General features: G+C 39.5%; 1 protein-coding gene across 1 annotated transcript in view; it reads left to right on the plus strand.

Moving 5' to 3' along the window:
• VAV3 (vav guanine nucleotide exchange factor 3) overlaps window positions 1–16,905 on the plus strand; it is a 457,197-nt gene that overhangs the window by 321,662 nt on the left and 118,630 nt on the right. Inside the window, exon 19 of the mRNA XM_069090495.1 lies at window positions 5,173–5,218. Coding sequence (XP_068946596.1) covers window positions 5,173–5,218 — 46 coding nt within the window. The remainder of the gene's footprint in view (window positions 1–5,172; window positions 5,219–16,905) is intronic.

Below are 16,905 nucleotides of genomic sequence, written 5' to 3' on the forward strand. Positions count from 1 at the left end.
TCTTGTTCGTGAGTATAAACATGTCCTGAATTTAATAACCTACAATGTATTTAATAGCTGGTAAATCTAAGTCATAAACTAACTAGTCTTGGAGGCAGTTTGCTTTCTGGAAAGGCAGAGTTTTGAAGGAACACTCCATGTTCCTATGAAAATTGGAAGCAAGAGTCTGGGGGTGGATGGATGAAATCTGACTTAATCATTACTGAAAATTAATCTACTTTGGGGATGAAGAGTATTGAAAGGTGAACTTTAAAGTTTAATCATATACACAAGCACACACAGATATACACACAAAGAAAGAGATAAGTGAAATCCTGGCCTTTAAGAAAAAAAAAAGCAGAAGAAATATACATAAGTGAATGGGAATCAGAGTTGCCATTAAAAAAAGTTTGGAGTTAAAGCAGAATTGAATCTTTCCCTCAGGGAAAACTCCCACACATAATACATGGGCCTGCCTCAAGAAAGTGAAAGCCTCTTCAAATACTGCCTTGGCAAGGAATTTGAAGGCAACAGAAGCTTTTCCAAGGTGGCACAGTGCTTTACCTTTGGCTCCTTGGTAGACGAAATCCCAGAATTACAGGAGTGTCAGCCAGTGTTCTAGGCTTGGGTGCGTGAATGGGGAGTAGATTATAACTGAAAAGGACAGAAAAATCAAGAAATAGGAAAGTTCTAGAACCCCTTTTCCAATGACCTTAAATAGATTCAACAGAAGTCCTCCTGGTGTTTGGGAACCCAAATACTTTTAAAATGTGAGTGATCCTCTATTAAGGGGAAAAAAAGTAACTCACCTTGACCTTTCTAGGAACCCTGGTCTGAAGGTTGTTTCTATTTTCTGTTGGCACTGGTGAATAAAGTTAGGCTTAGCTGCTCAAGATTGCTGGAGGGCAGCCTTTGCTACCAGGGTCACTCATGTTTCATTAGGTAAAACCAATAGTTGTTGCCCCAATAACATAATTGCAGTAGGCTTGCAGTTTATATGGATTTCAATCTGCCATATCCCAGTGAAACAATCAATGTTGAAATCCCTACCTGAGGATCTGCAGTGTATTGGATTTATGACCAAAGCCTGACCTAGTCCACGGATCTTATACTACACACTCCTTTAGGGGGAAGGGATCAGAACTGACTTTAAACTCAAAAAGCCTGCTTCACAGTTTGACTGAAGGTGAAGGGTGGTTTATTATTATTTTTTAACATTTGGAGGCAACTGGGATTAAGTGACTTGCCCAGGATCATACAGCTAGTAACTATCTGAGGCCAGATTTGAACTCAGGTCCTCCTAACTCCAAGGCCATTGCTCTATCCCAAAGGTTTTTGAGTGATCTTCCTGTAAGGACCCTAGGAGCAAAATGGGTTGGACTATATTATGTTCACCTTTCTTGAACATTCCCACATGGTAGCTATAGATCTGACTATTGCTATAAGTTAGTAGAGATTGGATAAGGTAAGGAGCAGAGAGAAGCAGGGAACCAGGGTTCCATTTTTCCTCCACTTTCCTCATTACCCTTTCACTTAAAAGTTTGAACTGGCACCAACCTGACTTAGTAGCAGAGGGAGTCTCAGGCAAATCTAACGGCTGTTTCTCAGTGTTCATAGGTCTTGATCTTCCTGTAGACATTGATACTACAGTTTCCCTAGATACTCTCCCCTCTCTTGGTTTTTGGGATACTGTTCTCTCTTGGTTCTCTTCCTACCTGACTACTTCTTCTCAATTTCCTTTCTGGATTCTTCATCTGTGCCACAGCCATTAAGTGTGGGTGTCCTCCAATGTTCTGTCCTAATTCCTCTCTTCTTTTCACTCTATGCTGTTCCATGTGTTGATCTCATCAGCTCACTTGGGTTCAATTACCATCTCTGTGCATGGATCTCTATTTCTAGGCCTAGCTTCTCTCAGGAATTATAGTCATATATCACCAACTACCTCTTGAATTTCTCAAATGCAGATGATGTCCCATAGTCATCTCACTGGCCCAGCTAGGCAGTTCACTGCCAGGCCTTGAGTCAGGAAGACCTGAGTCAAATCTGACCTCCAACACTTAATAGCTGTGTGACCCTGGGCAAATCACTTAACCCTGTTTGCCTTAGTTTCCTGATCTGTACAATGAGCTGGAGAAGGGAATGGCAAACCACTCCCATATCTTTGCCAAGAAAACCCCAAATGGGGTCACGAAGAGTGACTTGATTGAACAACAACAAAAATGTCTCAAACTCACCATATCCAGAACAGGATTTACCATCCTCCTTCCCCCACCACTTTCTCCTCTTTCCAACTTCCCTATTATTGTTGAGGCACCATGAACCTAGATGCCCAGGCTCACAATCTTAGTGTCATCTTCTTCCTTGTACTGTCATCCTACATATCCAGTCCATTGACAAATCTTGTAATTTCTAGCTTCACAACATCTCTCATATGTATTCTCTCCTCTACTCAAATAGCTACCGCCTTAGTTCAGGTGTTTGTTAACTCTTTCCTGGATCATTGTAATAGTCTTCTGGTTGGTCTCCTTGCCTCAAAGTCTTTCCCCACTGCAGTTCATTATCCATTTGGTTGCTAAGATGGTTTTTCTAAGGTGTAGGCATCATTGTGTCACCCATTCTGCTTGGTGAATTCCAGTGGCTTCCTGTTACCTCCAAAATCAGATATACACTCCTCAGTTTGATTCTTCACAACTTGGCCCCTTCTTAAATTGTCATTCTAAACTACACTAAAATGTTAATAGTAATTGTTTCTGTTTTGGCCAGAAACCCGAGGGGCTTCCCCTCTCAGATTGAGTTTTTTTTTTTTTTTTTTTGATTAGGTAAAAGAGGCCATTCTTTGGCTCATTTCTTACCTAGTCTTAATCACTGAATGGTCATTGCTTCAGTCAAAGTGAGAACTCAGAAAGCCCTTAGCTTACAAAGGCCAAGGTCTTCCACTGCATCTGGGTCCATCTCCAGTTGTCCTGATCTATATCTTGCCACTGGACCCAGGTGGCTCTGGAGGAGAAAGTGAGACTGGTGACTTCGCACAGCCCCTCCCTCACTTAAATCCAATTCACTTGCATGTTATGGCTTCACCGCACTGATGTCATGGTTCTCTTCAAGAACAAAGGAGAAACAACAATTCATCTGCCCTCCTCTACCTCTTGAAACATGTCACTTCATTTCTCATGTTCATACCTTTGCACTACCTGTCCTTTAGTTCTGAATCGCTCTGTTCCATTACTTCCATGTCTTAGTTTCCCTGGCTACCTTCAGGACTCAGTCCAAATCCCACCTTCTTTGGGAAGCCTTTCCCAGACCTCTCTGCTACAAATGCCTTCCCCTCTCTGATTACCTTCCATCCACTCCATGTGTCTCTTATATGCGCTTAGTTATTTATGTATTGTCCCCACCATTAGAATGTCAGCTCCTTGACGGTAGGGATTGGTTTTACCTTTCTTTGTAACTCCAATATCCAGCCCAATGCCCAAAATATAGGAATCAGTTAATAAATGCTTATTGGCTGGCTTGATTGGTAATTAAACTAGTATTTCTCTATTTGACTTAGGCAGTTGCAGCCAACAGAAATTCGTGTTTTTGCATCCTCTCTCTCTGTCTCTCTGTCTGTCTGTCTGTCTGTCTCTTTCCCTCCCTCCCTCTCTCTCTCTCTCTCTCTCTCTCTCTCTCTCTCCCTCCCTCCCTCCCTCCCTCCCTCTCTCTCTCTCTCTCTCTCTCCCTCTCTCTCTCTCTCTCTCTCTCTCTCTCTCTCTCTCTCTCTCTCTCTCTCTCCCTCTTTCCCTCCCTCTTTCTCCCTCTCTCCTCTCCCTTCCCCCTCTCCCTCTCCCTCTCCTTCATTTTGGATCTGACCTATAATACCATTTACTATAAGACACTGCCTGTGAGGAAACTCTCACAATGCAGGTTGCCACTTGCTTTAGGACTTACGAAGTCTAACAGACTTCCCTGTAGCCACTAAAAGTACTTTCTCAGAGTCACACAGCCAGTTAAGGCTTGGTCTTGGGTCTCCCAGATAACAAGGCTAGCTCTCTATGCAGGATGCTTATGGCTGCCTATTTTGAGTAACATTTAAAACATTATGTTTTGTTCTGAGGTTCAGTTAAATAGATGTAGAGATAAAGAAATTCTGATGGTGATAATGAGTATAAACATGTGTCTACTTCTCACTTGCTTCATTTGTCAGCTCTTGCCAGGAAGAAAAAAAGCTTTGTGGTCCTGTGCCCTGTAGTCAAATGAGAAGTGTATTTTTAAGTGCTTAGTAAGCCTTAAAGGGCTAGATACATGCCAGCTTGTATGGTACTAGTGGTTAAATAGTAGTAGCAGTAGAGGTGGTTACTGTTGTTGTTATATTTGCCATTGTAGCATTAGTTGTCACCATAGAGCTTAAACATTGATAGTAGCCAGGTGGTTTTATAAACAGAGGATCGGACTTAGAAGTCAGGAAGACCTGAGTTTGAATCCTGACTCATATGTACATACATGCTATCTTTGTCACTTGGACAGGTCACGTAACCTCTTTCAGCACCCTCAGCTGTAAAAATAGGGACAATAATAACATCCATTTTACTGGGTTATTGTGAGGATCAAGTGAGGTAATGTATGTGAACTCCTTGCAAACCTTAAAACTATATGTAAGGGTTAACTATCATTATTAATAGTATAATCAAATCCAACTAGCAAGTATATATTAAGCATCTATTTGTTACATTTCAAATAATAATGCTAGAGGCCGAGCATACAAAGTAGTTCCTGCCCTCAAGGAACTTACAATCTAAGGTTGATACACACACACACACACACACACACACACACACGTGCATATATACAACAGATATAGATGTATACAAAGCATGTTGATGGATATATTCATAACATCTATAAAGGAAATAGGATTTGAGGAAAAGTAGATAGTGTTGGCAAGCTAAAAAGTGATAATCCTGGATAACCACTTCTCTCAGAAATTATTTATTTAACATCAGTGCTATTTAGAATGTAAAATCCTGGGGTGTGGAGAGGAAATTAAATATGCTGAAAATAAGCTTGAAGACAACAAGACACATAAGCACTTAAGATTATTCACTTCAGTTATAGTATTCTTGCTGTTCATTCTGCCTTCTAAAGCATGATAGTTTAATGTCTCAGAAACCACCTGACAGATGCCTTTAATCTTTTTTTCTTTTTATCACTGCACAGAAACCCCCTAATGGACTTCGAAGATTCCCCAGACAAGTGGATCCAGGTTTGTTTTATGGCTTTCTATAGTGATAACTACAGTTAAGTTTCCAAAATTATCCTTCAGAGTCAGGCCAGTTTTGAGCCTTTTTTAACTCCCAGCATGCTACCTGTTCTGGTAACCAGAGAGGAAGGTCTTAAATATCCATCAGCCAGAAGAATGGGATGCTGCTGAGGGCAAGGTCAAGATGGCTTGACTAACACCCACCTAATGCTGAATTCCTTATAATCAGTGCTTGGGACGACCATTTGCTTACCAGACTCTAGGTTTAATCTGACAGCTTCCAGGCCTTTCCTGCTGGGTTCCAAAACAATAAAAGAAAATCTACAAGCTTGCATTTCTCAAGAAAAATCAGAAACCAAATGAAATGAATACCCTTCCCCTCTCCAGAGAGAGATTATTTTTTTCTTCCTATGCTCTGTATAGGGTTTTATAATTGCATCATTCATTTTGACTAATATTTTTTAAGAAAAAAATTCTTAGAAGTTTTGTACACAAATATCTCTCTCTAGAGACCAATTATTTGTCTGAATAATAATGATTTTTTAAAAATAGTTCTTCCATTGAATACTGTGAGATTTTTCTTTTATCGTTGTCTGTGATTTTTCAGCAAAAAAAAATGTTATTCCTTTCACACTTTAATTACCAAAGATTTGTTATGTCAATGTTGAGATCATTAGAGGCAAAGTTTATTTAAGCTACTGCTCAAGGTTGTATGATTGTAATTGGAGGAAAAGGTAAAAAGCCCAGGTGTTTTGGACTATTCTTACTGGAAAGAAAGATTTTGTGAGAGGTTATTTGTGGTGTTTTCCCCCCTTCTTTTTCTTTTTTTTTTTCATCATTACCAGTGTTCACTTGGCTATAAAGTAAAGCTTTCAAAGAGTTACAGCTTTTAAACAAACCACACCCATATTTTTCATGTCAGTTTATGAGTTGTCTTAGAGGATTTATAGAAGCTTTATTGCCTCTGGCCAAAGGGTGCCTCACTTGTATTCTCGAATGAGTTTAAAGCTTTCAATTCTGGGAGAAATCATGGCCAATGTTTTGCAAGTTTTTTTTTTAACTGCTTCTAACTTTCTAACAAGACAATGCTATATATTGGTGTGTTCTGTTCAAGGGATTCGCCTTGGAAATCTGATGTTATACCAAGTATGAATTAGGAACTGATTCCTTTCATGGTGACTTGATGCCAAAGAATGTAGAAGTGTTACTGTGATAACCAAGGAATCTGGTGAATTCAGAAAAACAAATGTAAGGACTCTGTAATCCATCTGCCTGTTGTAGTAGTACTAATAAAACAGAAGTATTTCTCATAGCAGCTAGGTGGCATAGTGAAAATAGTGCCCCATAGTACTGGGCCTAAAGTCAGGAAGACCTGAGTTCGAATTTAGCAACAGGCACTTCTTAGCTGTAAGACTCTGGGCAAATCACTTAACTTCTCTCAAACTCAGTTTCCTCATCTGTAAGATGGAGAAATTATACTTACCTCCCAGGTTTGTTGTGAGAAGCAAATGAGACAATATATGCAAAGTACTTTTTAAGCTTGAAAGTGCTATATGAATGCCAGCTATAATAATGGTGATGATTATAATAATTGCACTTAATATATTCCAGGCAGTATGTTAAATGCTTTATAGATATTATCTCATTTGATCCTTACAACAACTCTGGGAGGTAGGTACTCTTATTATCCCGATTTTACAGTTGAGGAGACTGAGACAGACAGGTTAAGTGACTTGCCCAGTGTCACAGTTAATAAGTGTCTCAGGCTGGATTTGAATTCAGGTCTTCTTAATTCTAGGCCTAGCACTCTAGTCACCATGCCACCTGGATGCCTCTAGTGCAGCAGTGGGGAACCTGCATACTTAAGGCTACATGTAGTCTTCTAGGTCCTTGAGTGGGGCCTTTTGACTGAATCTAAACTTCACAGGACAAATTCTTTCGGTGACACAGTAGATAGATCACTGGGCCTGGTGTCAAGACTCAAGTTCAAATCTAGCCTCAGACAGTAACTAGCTGTGTGACCTGGGACAAGTCACTGAACCTCTGTTTGCCTCAGTTTCTAAAAAAAATGGGGATAAGAATAGTATCTACCTCCCAGAGTTGCCGTGAGGATCAAATGAAATAAGAATTGTAAAGTGCTTAGCACAGCACCTGGGACAATAGTCATTATTTTCATCATTTCCAGCTTAGTATTTCTTAAGCACCTACTATGTGCCAGATACTGTGCTAAGTGGTAGAGAGAGATAAAGAAAAATCAAATAGTCCCTGCTTTCAGGGAGTTGGCATTCGACAGTAGGATACAGCTTATATTCAGGTAAATAAACTCAAAATACATATAAAATGAATGCAAAGTATCATATTAAGCAGCTTAGGGGCACAGTGGGCAGAACTCCAGACCTGGAGTCAAGAAGACTCATCTTCCTGAATTCAAATCTGTCCTCAGACACTTAGTAGCTGTGTGACCCCGGGCAAGTCACTTAACCCTGTTTGTCTCCGTTTCCTTATCCATCAAATGAGCTGAAGAAGGAATTGGTGAATCACTCTAGTATCTTTGTCAGGAAAACCCCAAATGGGGTCACAGAGAGTCAGACATGACTGAAATGACTGAACAACAACAGTACAGGGTAATTTCTAGGAGAGAAGCAGCGGGCTGCTAGGTTGGACAGTGGATAGAGTGATGGGCAGGGAGTCAGGTATACCTGACTTCAAACCTTGCCTTAGATTCTTACTAGCTATTTAATCTCAGGCAAGTCACTGAAGCAGTCTGCCTCAGTGTCCTCAGTGGTAAAATGGGAATGATGGGAATAACCTCCCAGGGTTGCTGTGAAGATAAAATGAGGTAATATTCGTAAAGTTCTTTGCAAACCTTAAAGTGCTCTGCAAATATAAGCTATGACTATTTTAACTGTTGTGGGCAATCAGGAAGATGCTCATGTAAGAGGTGCCTCCTGAAGGAAACTGTGGTGGGAGCTAGAGTTTTCAAGAGGCAGATGGAGTGAATTCCAGGCATGATTGACAGCTTGTGCAAAAAGCAGGTCAGAGGAAGGTGGAATGTCACATATAGGGAACAGGAAATGGGTCAGTCTGTCTCAGAATGTACAGTATATGAGGGAGACTACTAGGAAATCAATCTGGAAACATAACTTGGAGACAAATGGTGAAAAACTTTAAATGCCAAACAGAGGAAGCTGTACTTTATCCTGGGGGCGACAGGGAACACTGAATCTTGTTGAGCAGGGGAGTGATGTTTTCAATATAATATTTATATTTTATAACAGTATTAATTTTAAGAATTTAAAAGATGAAGTATTTTAGAAAGTTTATCCTTCCTTTAACTATGTATTTTAAATTATATTTCAAGTTCTTAGAGTTAAAAAAGTTTCACTTTCTATTCTTTTTTCTCATGGGATTTTGTTCTTAATCTGATAAAGTGCAAGTAGGAATATGTGATTTGAATAAGGAGAAATTTCCTACCTTACCAACTTTTCAGGAACAAATAGATTTCATAAAATGAGGGAATACCTGTAATCAGAGAAGGGAGCTGTAATCAAATATGTGCAAAGCATACTCACTTAGGAGCTCTGTAGAATGGTAAACGCATTTCAGCTGATGCCCTAATTTATTTCTCATGTCATTAACAGAGAAGAAAAAATGCCTGATTGTGCTCCTACAAAATATTATTTGGAATAAGCTGAACATTAAACACTTGTTCTGACTAGATTATAAGTGAAACACTGATACATACATATATGTGTGTATATATACATATGTACAAATGTACATATATACACACATATGCATATACTTATATACATACACATACACACATATATGCCTTTTCTGGCTCTAATATACTAAGATAAACATATGTTTCCCGCTTTTCATTTCTGTCCTCACAAAAGTGGTGTTTACTGAACATAGCAAGCTGGTCCAGTGGATGTCAGGAAGACCTATATTCAAATCCTACCTTGAACATTTACAAACTGTGAAACATTGAACAATTTATTTAACCTTTCTGAAACCTCAGTTTCTGCATCTATAAAATAGGGATAATAATAGTGCCTACCTTCCAAGGTTATAATGGAAGAGGTAATATGAGAAAATGTATGTAGAGCCTACAAACACACACACACACACACACACACACACCCCTTTGTATATACACATAGAAATAAACACGAGGCATTCTTATGCAGATTATTGTGATGATGATGACAATGTGGCTGACAGTTGTGTATACCTGTAAAAATTATCATTTCTTTGGTTTTAGTTTTCCATTTTTTATTAATACCTCTAAATTTCACAAGAAAATACCACTTGGGTATGTCCTGTGCAAGGAAAACCACTATGGAAATCCGATGTGACAACAAGAATGAATTAGGGATTGATTCTTTTCATGGCAATTAATGCTCTGGAAGGCAGGAACATTGCTGTGTCCACAGGGAAGTCACTCAGAATTTGAGGAATTTATAAAAGGCATCAGAATTTGCTTCCCAGGCTCAGTACCTTACAGGTATTAAACATAGATGTATTCAAAATGAGTCCGTCATTTTCTGATTGCTTTATACCACGTTGGCTGCTATTGTTTTCCCTAAATGCCAACCCTGTGTTTAATTAAATGCTATTTGTCATCATTGCTTTTGCCACACAGAAATCCTTTCCATCCCTTCTCACTTTTCAGGCTTATCGAGGCTTGGCTACACGGACTGATGAACATTGCTTCAAATGCTGGTCTCAGGGGAAGTGATGCTTTAGCACTAAACTATGCCTTACAGGTGAAAGCTGAATGGAAAGAGACATACATTTAAACCAATTAACACTTCTGCAATACCAGTCTTAATGTACATTTTCAGAACTTTAAAATAGACCATAGCAGATTTGAAAAATATCCTAACAAAAATACCTTTTATTGTCAACAGAACATAAGGCCCATTACCCAAAGGAAGCTATAGAAAGATTAGCACTTTCTTGCCAAAAAAGAAGAGGATTGATAGACATTCTTGTTGCACACGATTAACAGGTCAAAAACCTACAGAAATACTTTTGGAGCAAGCAGGTATCACATTATCAAGCAGTAGCAAAGGCTGATAACGGGTACATGCCTTTGGATGTGTGGAATGTAATGAAATCCAAGAGTGAAATAAAAAAGGCAATGGGATTTATGGGTGATACCCACACCAACTCAATCAGTAGTATAAGCCACTGAATAACTGACTTAGTCTGGTGTGTTTGTTTATTCAATCAATCAATCAATCAATCAATCCATCCTTTGGTATTTATTAAGAACCTACACATACTAGGTGCTGGAAAACCTGCACAAATAATGAAACAATCCCTACTTGCAAGCTGCTTAATTATTATGAGGGAGGCAAGGAATACATATAAAATATATATGCAGTATAAATACAAAGTTAATAAATGCAAAAATACACAAACGACTTAAATATAGGGCCGTTTGGGTGGAAGACACTAGCTGTTGAGGCCATCAGAAACGACTTAGTAGAAAATGATGCTTGAGCTGGGTCTTAACAAGGATGGTTTGCAACCTAGGTGTGTCGGGCTGGTCTAACTCTACAAAGGTACAGGTGATGGGACGTCCTGTGTGAAGAATGGAGAGGAGGTTCGTTCTGCTGGATGACAGAGTATAAAAAGGGGAGTGATGTGAAATGAAGCTGAAAGACAGATTGAAACAAGGTTGTAGAGGGCTTTAAAGTCTAAACAGTAGAGTTTGTATTTTGTCCCATGGGTAATAGGAAGCTACTAGCACTGACTGAGTAGGGAACTCACATGATCAGATCTGTGCTTAAGGAAAATCCCTTTGGCAGCCATGTACAGAATGGACCGGAGAGATCTGAGGCAGGGAGACCTATTAGAAGACTGTTGCAATAATCTAGGAGTTGCTTGGTCAGAACTGTACTTGGGAAAAATCCTTTTGGCAGACATGAGTAGAGTAGACTGGAGAGAATTGAGACTAAGAGACTAATTAGGGGTCTGTTAGGGTAATCTAGCAAGAGGTGATAAGGTCCTGAACCAAGGTGGTGGCTATGTTAGGTCGAGAGTAGGGGCCAGATGCAAGAGATATTACCAAAGTAGAAATGGTAAGATTTGACAGCTGATTAACGATGTGGGAACGAAGAAGAGTTAAGAGTCCAGAGTAATGCTGAGGTTACAGATGGGGAAGGGTTTATGGCGGCAAATCAGAACCCGATTGGTGACCACTACAAAATTACAGAAAAATTATCCTTAACGATCTTGTACTTAGTGATCAATGCAGATTGTGTAAGAAACACAGAGATATGCATTGCAGGCTGCAAAATTTGACACTTATCAGATATCCAGTGTGATATGCCATCATGGCTAGAATTTTACATTAGGAGCTCAATAGTTCATGGATTGACAGGCAACAAATCCCTTTACTACAAATATAGATTTCAAAATATCCTCGAGGACTCAGTCAATAAAATAAACTGTATTGGATCTGGAGAATCATCACAGACCAAATGGTCGCTTGCAATTGTCGACATGTAACATTGATCAATAAAACCTTAAGAACAACATTTTTAATATATATCACCCTACCCAATGCTTATGGTCTCTAAGATGCATAGGACAAAGACAGCATTCAGAATACAGAGATCTAACAGAAGAAATCAAAATTACGTGGGAGCAGGATGAATTTGATGGGGTTACATCTGTATACTTATATCCAAATATAAATTTAAAAGACCTAATCATTTTATCCACCTGTGCAGTAGTCCATAAAACATTAAATATACATAAATGAAAGCAGGATGTCAAACAGCTTGTCCCTGGGCTGTTTCTATGTGAATTCCATCAAAAAGACAAAAACCGATGTTTTTTTTAAAGGAAGAATTACTGACATTGATGGGGTGCTTTAAGCTTTTAACACATATAAATTGTATTGGCTTTTGTTTTTGCATGATAGTAATTTTCAGATATAATCCACCCACTACCACCACTATTGGAAGAGACCACTCATTTGTAAAAAAATGAAAAAAAAAGTAAGCAAAAATAATGAATACAGGGACCACCTCTGACACTGTATGCCGTGTTTTCCTTTCTTACCCCTTTATCTCTGTTAAGAAGAAGGAGATGCAGGGTGGCTAGGTGGCTCAGTGAATAGAGCACCGGCCCTCGAGTCAGGAGGACCTGAATTCCAATCTGGCCTCAGACACTTAACACATACTAGCTGTGTGACCTTGGGCAAGTCACTTAACCCCAATTGCCTTGCCCTCCCCCCTCCAAAAAGTAAAAAAAAAGTAGTAGTGGTAGTAGTAGTAGTAGTAGCAGCAGCAGCAGCAGCAGCAGCAGCAGCAGCAGTAGTAGTAGTAGTAGTAGTAGTAGTAGTAGTAGTAGCAGCAGCACTTCCTTAGCTGTTCTTGGGTACCTTGGGTACATTATTGGTATTTCAGTTGTGGAAAGTTCATCTTATTTTCAGTGATCTTTTCATTGACACACATCATTTTGTGTATTGTTTTAGCCTTGTTTTCTTTGATCTTCAACTTACTTAAATCTTTCAGTATCTTTCAGAATCCTTTGCTCTCCTCATTTCTTATCTCACAGTCATAATTCTCTGACATTCACATTCACATGTAAAAGTTCAACTCTTCTCTAACTGATGGGTACCCATTTTGTTTCCAGTTCTTTTCTATCACAAAAGTGCTGTTTTTGACATAGGGGAGCCTTCTTTTTGCCTTTGGGATTCTGCTTTAAGTTTGACAAGGCATTTTACATATAGCCTTTTATTTGGACTTCATGACAACCCTATGAAGTAAATGCTACGGACGTGATTATCCCATTTTACAGCTGAGGATACTGAGATATAGAGAGGTTGAGTGAGTTGACCATTATCACACAGCTAGAATGAGAAACAGGTTTCAAATCCTAAAATTGCACTTCAAAGTCCAGCATGCTGTGTACTACAGTATACTGAAATAGTTTATAAAACTAAATTGATTATTTGCAGCACATTTACATCTCTGTATCATATAGAATATGGATCCTGGTACTTTTCTCTCTTGTTTTGATTTAGAGTTCAATGTCATATTAAACTAATACTCTTCTCAAAGGATGTAGTAGCCCTTCTATTGAAATTTCTGCAAATGTGCTTTGTATAAGAAATCTGACCATTGTCTTGTCTGTCACTTCTCATCCTGGTAATATCCCCTTCACCCCTTTGGCTTGCCCCACTTATTGACTGGCTCCTCTCAGACCTTCTGTTTTAAAGAAGACGCCCAGGCCAGTCATGTGTTCATTCTTCTCCAAACTGTGCCCTTGACTCTCCTGGACTTTTGCTGTAATGTTCCCCATGAACCGCACCTTCCTCCCCCAATCTCCATCCCCCACCAATCTCCAATTTCTGCTTTTCAGCTTCCTTTTATGTGGTTTTCCCCCAGAAGACTATAATCTCCTTGAGGACAGGGACGTATTGTTTTCAGTTTGTATTTGTATTCCCAGTGCTCAGCACAGTGCCCGGTGCATAGTAAATACTTAATAAATGTTTGTTGACTTGATTGCTCTCTCCCAGAAATGAAAAATATAGACTTTATAAGAGATTTCTCTAGGGTAGTCCCAATCTCCATCTCAGGTTTATCATTACTCCACAGAGACATGCTTAAACAGTAGAGTGTATACCGTTATCTTCTGATGCGTTTAAGAATACAATTATCCCTTCTACATCATGACTTTCCCCATTATGGTTTCCAGTTGGCATAAAAAATTAAATGAGAATTTTTTTGGAGTTTTGTGGAAGCCATAGATGATGTGCAAAGGCCATCTAGTAGATGACACAGAAAAAGTTTAGAAATTCAAAAATACATAAAATAAAATATAATATCAACATATGCTATCTTTTAATACCATAGATATGCATAATTTCTTCTTCTCTGGTATGAAAGGAGAGCCAAAAAATTTTTGTGTGGATTTTCTAGATTGCCAGGGCACTGTGCCCCTAACCAATGTAGTGTGGGAGGGGTAACTGTATAGTCTTTAATAACACCACTACCACCAGCCTACTGCAAGTGTAGATGACCAGTTTTAGTGATATCAGTGAAGTCAGTAATATCTTAATTGGATTTTTAACAGATAATTAAAAGTCACCTGTGTAGAAAATATATATAGGCCCACAGACTCATAGGCTTAGAGCTAGAAGGAAATAACGTCCTCTAGTTCAATCCCCTTCTTTTAGAAAGAAATTAGAGTCCAGGGAAGTTTGATGAGCCCCAGATCATAGAAGTATTAAGTAGATCCCACATTCAGACCTCACTTCCTCTGACTTACAAACCAGCAATATGTACTGTACTGAATATGTGTAGCACTCGAATATGAATGCAGAAAATATATATTAGGGGCCTATGCATTCTAGAACCATGTGCATCATACCAGAGGAAAAAGTGTAGTTTAGATGGAATCTTCTTGGATCTTACATTCTAACAAAAGGACAGGACACATACAGTATACTATAATTTTAAAAAATGGGCCAACTTCATTGAGAGAAACGGTGGTTCCTAGCCTGCGTTATGTTTGGCAGAATGGTAATGTTTGGAAGACTCAGTGTCTTCAGTCTTTTGTCACTGTTGTTTTGCTTTTCTTAAATAGAGGTAGCTGTTTCGATCAGTATGTACCTTGCTTTGAGACAGATGTTGGTGTAAAAAGAACAAGGCTCTTAAGAGACGACAGATCAATTATCTCAGGAGCCCAGCAGTATGAGGCACTTTTCAAGAACATGGGATCATAAATCTCAAGAAAATCCCAGCCCTGCTGTAATATTTTTACTGAGAGTGGCACTCAAGGTCAAAGTTACCAATTAAACTTTAATGCTGAGGCTTTAAAGATTGCCTTGTACCAAGTCTGGTTTATGTTTATGGGAGCTAAAGGATCTATCTTATTTTTCACATGGTGCTTTTGTTAGGCTCCTGAACTTTTGGCGTATTTTGAACCAAGTCACTATTTTCCATGTATGGGAGCGTTGTTTGGTATTTATAGAGCAGATTGCCTCAGTAGGTGTAGAATTTAATATCACCACCCAGGGGATTGTTTAAATCCAGCTGATTGCCATGTACCACACTGCTGAAAGATTAGACAAAGTCACTCTGAAAGGTTTGGGAAGATGAGTCCCATCCTGCCTTGAATGACTTGGACTAGTGGTAATAACAGTAAAGCATCAAATGCTGTTAAATTGGTCAGGGGACTCTTTCTGAGATGGCTTTTCAGGTGCTTAGCTTAACTCTTATTTGTCGAGGGAGGAGAGAATCTACAGGTGGCGTCAAAAGTGCTGTTTTCCCACTGTCAGTAAACTTTTATACTTTTTAATATGCCAGAAAAATCTAGGTATATTCCTGATGAGCTCTCCAAGCACATAAATGTGGTTGCTTACCCTTTTACGGATTTTGTCTTTATACTTCCAGTTTCACAGTACACAGTAGGCACTCGATAAATGCTTGTTGATTGCTTGATAATATAAAACATGGGAAACCACTTCCAGTTGTTCTCCACTTTGTAGGGAGGGACATGATGCTGTAGACTCTGAGGTCTGAGAACTATTATTATTTTTTTTTTTGTCTAGGATTCCTGAATACCTTGTATATAATAGGCGCTAATAAATGCTTCTTTCATTAGATTGAATTAAAGAAGAAAGAAGCTTCTAAATTGTTCTCAGTCAATCCAAAATATTTACTGAGTGGTTATGCCGTCCTAAGCATGTGTAGAGGAACAGAGTTAATTTATAATAATTCCTACCACTCAGGGAAATATAATCTCAGGGAGAGAGAAAAGATAAATATGAATCAGTTAGTGAACAGAAATGTACTTGTATGAATATTACATAAAATTTAGGTGTGTGCGTGTGTGTGTGTATTTTATTTTTTGCCTAGACCTGTAATTCCCTTGATTAACGTTATGAATTCCCTGCTGAGGAAACTCCCTCTACCAAAGCAGGTCAGCATTTTCTTTACAATTTATAGTCTTAAAGACTTGCCTAGAGCATGGAGGGGTTTAGAGATCTGCCCAGCATCACACAACCTGGACAGGATGGCTCAGAGGCCACACTTGTACCTAGGATGTCCTGACTCGGGCCTGGTCTCTCTCTACCAGCTCATGCTGCCTCCTTATGTAGTGAAACTAGGGCCTAGGTGATGTAGTAGTGATAGTGGTCTTTGCTTTCCTTATTCCCACCCTGCCCCAACCCTCCTCCCTATGTCTCTGTCTGTCTCTGTCTCTCTCCCTTCCTTCCTCCCCTTTCCCCCTCTCTCCTTCCTCTCTCTCCTTTCCTATCCCCCACTCTGTCTCTCTCTCTCTGTTTCTCTGTCTTTCTTTGTCTGTCTCTCTATCTCTGTCTCTCTCCCCCTTCCTCCCTCCCCTCTTCCCTTCTTCTTTTCCCTCTCTCTCCTTTCTCTCCTGCCACTCCACTGTCTCTCTCTCTCTGTCTGTCTCTTCCCTTCCTACCTCCCCTTTCCCCTCTCTTCTTTTCCCTCTCTCCTTTCTCTCCTGTCCCCCAGTTTCTCTCTCCCCCTTCCTTCCCTCTCCCCCTCTTCTTTTCCCCCTCTTTCCTTTCTCTCTGCTCCCCCACTCTGTCACTCTGTTTCTCTCTGTCTCTGTCTCTCTGTCTCTCTATCTCTCTCTTCTCTTGCTACCTCTCCTCTCCCCTCTCTTCTTTTCCCTCTCTTTCCTTT

This window comes from Petaurus breviceps, unplaced genomic scaffold (assembly GCF_028583685.1).
Source record: "Petaurus breviceps papuanus isolate PSGF00001 unplaced genomic scaffold, PetGlider_PUasm1.0 186, whole genome shotgun sequence".
Lineage (NCBI taxonomy): Eukaryota > Metazoa > Chordata > Mammalia > Diprotodontia > Petauridae > Petaurus > Petaurus breviceps.